General features: G+C 41.0%; 1 protein-coding gene across 2 annotated transcripts; it reads right to left on the bottom strand.

Moving 5' to 3' along the window:
• Positions 1 to 705: 705 nt before the first annotated feature.
• On the bottom strand, positions 706 to 6447 carry SNRPD1 (small nuclear ribonucleoprotein D1 polypeptide 16kDa). Of its 2 annotated transcripts, none has more exons than XM_010295662.1 (3): positions 6375 to 6447; positions 3374 to 3565; positions 706 to 885 (listed from the first exon to the last, which is right to left on the bottom strand). In XM_010295662.1, exons 1-3 carry the CDS (start codon positions 6442 to 6444, stop codon positions 809 to 811), a joined length of 339 nt encoding a protein of 112 aa, XP_010293964.1. In that variant the 5' UTR covers positions 6445 to 6447; the 3' UTR covers positions 706 to 808. The 2 variants fall into 2 exon arrangements, with proteins under 2 accessions (XP_010293964.1, XP_010293965.1); XM_010295663.1 differs by having other exon boundaries at positions 809 to 885; positions 3374 to 3440; positions 6373 to 6444.
• Between the last annotated feature and the right edge of the window lie 467 nt (positions 6448 to 6914).

Below are 6914 nucleotides of genomic sequence, written 5' to 3'. Positions count from 1 at the left end.
TTTTTTTTTTTTTTATATATATATATATATAAACACACACACATATATGGGCTGCAGAAGTTCTCTCACCTCCAGAAGTAAAATTCCAATTCCAGTATGTAATTGTGCTCTGTGCTGTACTTTGTATTTCCCTAGGGATGCATGTTAAGTACACTAAAAGATACCTGCGATAAAGCTGCTTTACAAGCCCCACCCAACCAACAGTATGCCATATAATTAGCTTTGACAAAGTTCATATCCATGTATACTTTAATCATGAGATGTAACAATCCGGCAGTTTCACAGACCTGGGTAATTTCCCTATGGGAACGTTGTATAAAGCAAACAACATATTTAAATTGTAAGCGACATGTAATAGAAAACAGTAAAATTTTATCTATGAACTTTAAAGAGATCACTCTGCAGAACAACATTAGAGACACACTCATGAGATGTGGGTTCTTCATATAGTGTCTTAACTATGTAACCATTAGAAGATGGCAAGTGCCTTATAAAAGAGGGATTAATTTCAAACAAACATTGTTAAAGCACACCGACACAAGTCTCTCGCTCTGGGGCAAAAAGAAAGGCATTTGCACAGCCTTCAGGGGTGGGAGAAATCCTGACAATGACAAGTAGTGCCAACAAGACATGCTTAGCCTGCAACAGCCTCTAGGAACAGGACATGCCTCCCTCCCCAGACTGCACTAACAAAGGAAAGACAACTTTTTCACATTTCCGTTTATTAAAAATGGATACCATAAACAAGACCTGTACAAAAAAATATCCGAAATTGCCCAGAACTTGGTAACAGTTGCACAGTGAGAAATTATCGCCTCGGGCCCCCTCTTCCTCTTCCACGACCTCGGCCTCTGCCACGGCCTCTGCCACGGCCTCTTCCAGCAACTTAGCAGAGGAAACAAAAAGGATAAACCAAGTAAGACCCAGGAATACTTTCATTTTGATTAAAACATTCTGTATCAAGCATATACAACATACTGCTCACCTGTGATGAGACATTAAGTCAGATATTACGCCTGTCAATGCTCAGTAAGTTTCAGACAATATTTTCATCTTTTGTGTTAGGTTTTTCAGTATACAACTTCCACAGACTACTGTCTGTCTTTGTCCCCACTGCAGAAAACAAGGGGATCTAACAGTTGGCTGCTCCCAAATGCTAGGGTAAAGCTGACAGAGAACTGTGATTCCTCCCCCTGCCTCCTTTTTTTTTTTAGTAAAATCTAGTTTTTCAGACATCAGAAAAAGCATATGTAAGACAAGAGTATTTTGTTACTATTCCTTACAGTGAAAAAGATTTTTCTTTTAATCACAGCCCGCATTCTCATTTGTAAAGGACTCTGTTAAAGGGAAATGCAAGTTTTAACATGCTGTGAGATTCCCAAGCTCAGCCTTTCTCAGGCACCATGTGAAAGGGCAGCACTTTGAAAGGATCCCACCACCAAACAGCTCCTCCTGTTTTCAACGACACCTCTGCCAATTTCAGACATGATTCTCAGGCCACGGTCTTAGCTGTGTGCTCCTACTTTTACATACTGCTATCTAATGGCAAAGGGAAGACAGAATCACAGAGTAATTCAGGCTGCAGGCAACTGCTGGAGGTCGTACGATCCATATGGGGATAACATGTCGTCTCCCCCCTTTTTCCTAAAGAAACACAACCTGTCCCCCATCAGGTTGCAAGGCCACCCTACAAACTTTTGAAATTACTGGTTAATTTCAAACAATTTTGTTAGTGTAGGGCTCAAAAAGATACTTAAAATTCTGTGGAAGTGGGTGGCTGGGTAAGAGACACACACTAGCATCCACATTCAAGAAACAGGCTTGTAACAATTATTCTGTTCCACCTGCCAGTATGCAGGTCAGAAATGCAGTAAAGACAGGAAGAGCAGAGGCCTGGGACAAACTTGTGAGAAGCAAGGCATCATTTGTTTTGCTGGTAATAGTAATGCTGGTAATTAGTTTTTTACTGACTCTGTAAAACACAGAGCATCAACACCTGACTAAATGACTGCAGCATCTACATGTATCAGTAGATAGTCATGTTCACTCAGGCCCAAGGTATGTCTCTTAGCCAGCACGCCGCCGTCCGCTGACAATTTCATTTGCCAAGGACAGACCACATGTTATAAGCTTTCGACGCCCAAGGGTGTTCATAGAATAAGGGAAAGCACAGCACAATGCAGCTGCGGTCTGAGAGTGCTTCAAGTACACTGAAGATGGAAGGAGTATTAAACCGAGGTAAATAGCGCTATCGTAGCTCCTTTTTTTTCTTCAAAGTTAAACAGAAATAGTGATGCTCTTGTTCACATCACATCGTAAGGTTGAGGAAAAAACCAACCCAACCACACTCATTTCTCCATGTGGTCAGATTATTTTTAACGGATATGAGAGGAGCAGAACACTTTCAGGAGCTTTATCCTTATTATCTATAAAGACAGCAGCCATATCGCTTGCACTGCATGATGCGCACAGCTGAGGGTTCTTTATATCATTCCAGTAAGGTAAGCAAAACAATTCATAGCATATGCATGGATCAAAGACAGTAGATCCAAACACTTAAACAGTAATTACAGGAGAAATGGTATGACATTATTTTAGAGCACAAATAGCTTTCACTTACAACTTATTATTTTAAAAACACATAGATTAACCGCTGGGCAAAATATATACTGCCTGAAGACGACCTACAGATTTTCTGGGGTTTACTGGATATTAACCTTTAACAGTGTGGATTAAAACTAAATTATTGTCTATACTGTTAGGCTTCTAGGGAAAGGGTTTTTGTTCTACAGCTTTTTGAAAAAAACTGTTCCAGGAAGAGCACAGAGCGGAACTCTACTGGGAGCCAAAGCCAGAAAGCTGATCATCAGACTACAGCCTAGACTCCCTCAGATTCTCAAGTCTCTCAAATTCAGTTCTCTGACAGATTATTTTTATACACTTCCAAGTGAGATTTCAGTGGAGCATTCAACACTGTTCAAGAGGCTGGTCTGTACTTTCTTCTTAGGCTATGTGAAGTTCCCCATACAAACTGGGGAAACACAGCAGATATTCAGAGAAGAGAAAATGTAAGTCTTTGTTGTCAACTCTGAGACTGTGATAGGTTAAGATTCACTCAAGCTTAAAAGCGTTTACATTTTTAAAAACAGATGTATGAAAAGCTACACACATAATTTCACATGAAAGAAAGCTCTACAGATGCCAAGAAGGTGGGCAAGGCAGACTTAGCCAGTTCAGTATCAAACCCTCAGAGATGAAAGAACTAGCTGCCAAATACAGGTATTAAGACACTCAAATCAGATGTCTTCACATTCAGAGTACTAAAATGCATACAAAGGCAGAACAAACACAGACTGGGAAAGCACAAACTAACCTGCTTCTCTTTTCTTGGACTTGACTTTTGGTTCCACATCCACTAGCAAAGTATCCAGAGGCAAACTGTCCGGCAGAATGAAGTATCGGATGTTATTCCCTCGAATACTCAGCGTCTCCAGCTGGACAGGTTCTCTGTTCTTCAGTGTCATTTTCACTGCTTTGAGATGCGTATTCATACTGACATCCACTCCTGAAACAGCACAAATCTAATTTCAGGGATGAACGCCTTATAAGATGGTCCCTTGTTGGTGTATGCACATGCTTCAAGACTTACCCTGTTCATGAGAGAAAGGACACGTCTTTTCCTCTCTTAAATTATTCCCACTGATTTATCAACTGCTGCCTTTAACACCTCATTGCTAGAGATCTTTACCTAGGTCCTGGCAATAGCTATTTTGTAAACGGTTAGAACGATTCCTTTGGACAACAAATAAACTGCCACTTATTACAGAAGTCTAATACTAGTCTTTTTACTCCTTTAAAAGGAAGCAAACAAATCTTTGAGGAAGAAAAATGACCTGATAATTTCCTCTTTGTGTAAGCCTTAGAAAAATCCAACTGCCAAAGCAGCACTTATTTGCTAATAAAATACACCTAATACTAGTGTGATATCTTCTGTGAAACTATGTAAAATACACTTGTAAGGAAAAATCATTACAGTTACAAGTTCTGTGAACAGCCAGTATGTAAGAATTGTATGGAATCAGTACTGTGCTCACTACGCTGAGCTATGCATAATCCAAAGCTGGGAAACAGTCTCAGTTGGATGCATGTATTGAATAACAGCCCTGAAAAGCATTAAAAAAAGAAAAAAAAAAAAGCCCTCAAGTTTTTACTTTGCACATCACAAGCCTTGTGTGGGATTTGGTCTCAAACTGTGAAGATCAAAGTAAGAGTACCTTTTTCAGATAAAAAATTTAGGCAAAAGGTGGAAATTGTAGTTTACAAATATCTGCTAATTCAGTGACAGGGCACTCACAGGAACAAAATTTTAAGTGTGTTCAAATTTCTGTACAAACAACACTTTGTGGTAAAAATAATTATTGTTTCATTCCATAAACATGGAAAGACAAACTGTAAGACCTCATATTAAGGTAAATAACATAAGTGAGTACCAGGCCAGAACCAGAAAAAACATTGTGCTGTGCTTATTCCATGTATTTTTCTGTCCTCTCCCCTTACTTCTAGATTTTATGCAGCCCTCTGGCACTTGCACTCCACCTGACCCCTGCCTTGGTTCGTACAAAGTATGCAGGGCATGAAGCCTGCTCCTTCAGCACGTCTGCTCTGGCCAGCAGACACACCAAGAGGAAGAGGAGACTGTACAACTGGCAGGACAGCACAGCAATTATGAACATTGTTCATGCACCGGTGTAAAGGGAAGATTGTAATTTTAGAAATATGGATTGCTTTTGAAGTTTTTACAGATTCTTAGTGGAAAATGAGGGAGACTTTGCTCAACAATTGAGCCTGCTAGAGCACAGAGGTCAGGAGCCGAGCAGCTAGTTTGCTTCCTACCTAGATGGGTTCAACAGAGCATGCTGCAATCAGATACCAGGGTGGTGCATTCAGGTCTAATCAAAGCTGATGGATCTGGCTGCAAAACAATGCCAGTTTTGCACTTTGCCAAATCTCGGCAGATTACTACTGGCCAAAAAAGCACCTAAACAGTCCCCTGGAATACAACTCTGCCAAGTTTGAATTCTACTTTTTTAATAGTGTCTGGGTCTAAGAGCTTCTAGAAGCAGCCTGAGGTGAGTGAAGGAAAGGATATCAAGCACGTTCATCAGCTTAACTGTAAGGGTTTGCTTCATCAAATACAATGTGCCCCACCTACATACCTGATCATCTCTAAAGTAATGCTAATGTGAATATTCTCAGAACAATACTTCTCACTGCTATTATTAAAGCAAACAAAATAGTCCACACATTTTCCAATACACATGAGAACCATACAATGAACCATAAAGGCTTTTCCTACAACTTTCAGTTCAGTGACACAAAGAAGAACCTGCTAAACAATAACACCCACAAACTTACAGGATAGACCTTTGGCAACAGCAGGGGAGCAGATTCTCAGCACCAAGACTCCTTTTTGCCCTCTATCCCCCATCAAGCTCTGTGTTTTCAAAGCCGTTTCATTAAATCAATGCAAATATATGCAAAGATGCATTTCCATATCAGTTCACCTTAACCAGAGCAAAAACACGCTCAACAGAAATAATTCGTTTTTTAGATTAGAATTGCCTACACACAGAATTTAACGAATATAAGACCATATCAGCACTAACATTTGCCATTTATCTGTATTACCATTAAAAAAAGTCCCTCTTCTAGCTATTCAGCTGTAACTTTTTTACTATTTATTGCAATTCCACAAATGAAAAGTCAGATGTCCTGAAACATCATATAAAAATTTAGCTGTATATCCGCTACCAGTTTGATACGGTAGTATAACTACCTCACCAACATTATCAAGCTGCTAAAATTCTAAGAGAATACCATGTTTACACCAGCTTTGCCAGCAGTTTGGAAAGGTGTACTACTTCCTTCACCCCCAAGCCTGCAGTCAGGCTCAGAGGCTCCCAGGACTACAGGGAACCTACTGCCTCCCAGCAGCACCTTATGAACAGAAAGCTTATTATAAAATACATCAACGGCCTGACCATGGGTGGACTCGCCCACTAGTTATATCAAAGGCAATCTGTGACCGATTGAAATTTCCAAGTATTTTTGTGGTTGCCCAAGGAAAGCTGACTGCTCACAGCTCCACACTCTGCTCCCAGCAACTTCTGCCAATGTCCAGGCTCTTCTGTAACAAACATGTCTTATGCTTACATATAAATATGTGAATTACAAAGAACACCTCCTGCGCCTTACCAGAGAGGGTCCCCACAAGAGGGAGTACAAAACAACCTCAGTCCAAGCCATGGCTTCCAATTGTTGTTAGCAGAAAGGGAATGAGGGATATTTTGCTGTAGCCTCCCATTCCACCATACCTGTGATAGTTCCATGCACCTGTGTCCCATTCTTCAGTTCAATGGTCACAGTCTCATGACTCAACTTCATTAGAAACCTAGGAGTTAAAAAAAACGAATGCTCATTCCCACATAAAGCCTTACATGTTTAACGTCCTGCTACAAAGAATCAGTACCGATCAAGCGTTCACACAACTCGACCTTTCAAAGACAGCATTCCAGAAGTTGACGGATCCTGATGAAAACGTTTAGTAATGCATTACGCAACAGCAAGATACAAAAACCCAAACAAACCCCACGTCCCACCTAACCAACGGGAGCTGGGACGTTTGACTGACACACCGTTAAATACAGCATCCTACTTCTAGGCGAAACAGTCGTTATTCTACAAACGCGGCAGCGTTTTAAAACTCGTTACTATCTCAGGAATGTAACAGGTAACCAAATCTGGGGCGTTTCCCCCCAAAAAGGGCGGTCTACTGAGGCCCCAGCCCCTTGCCGCGCAGCTGTGCCAGGCCAGGGCTGAGGTAGCGGCACGGGAGAGCAGGCCTCCCGCCGCCA

This window comes from Phaethon lepturus, unplaced genomic scaffold (genome assembly GCF_000687285.1).
Source record: "Phaethon lepturus isolate BGI_N335 unplaced genomic scaffold, ASM68728v1 C14047288, whole genome shotgun sequence".
NCBI lineage: Eukaryota > Metazoa > Chordata > Aves > Phaethontiformes > Phaethontidae > Phaethon > Phaethon lepturus.
This window is presented reverse-complemented; position numbering and strand designations above follow the sequence as displayed.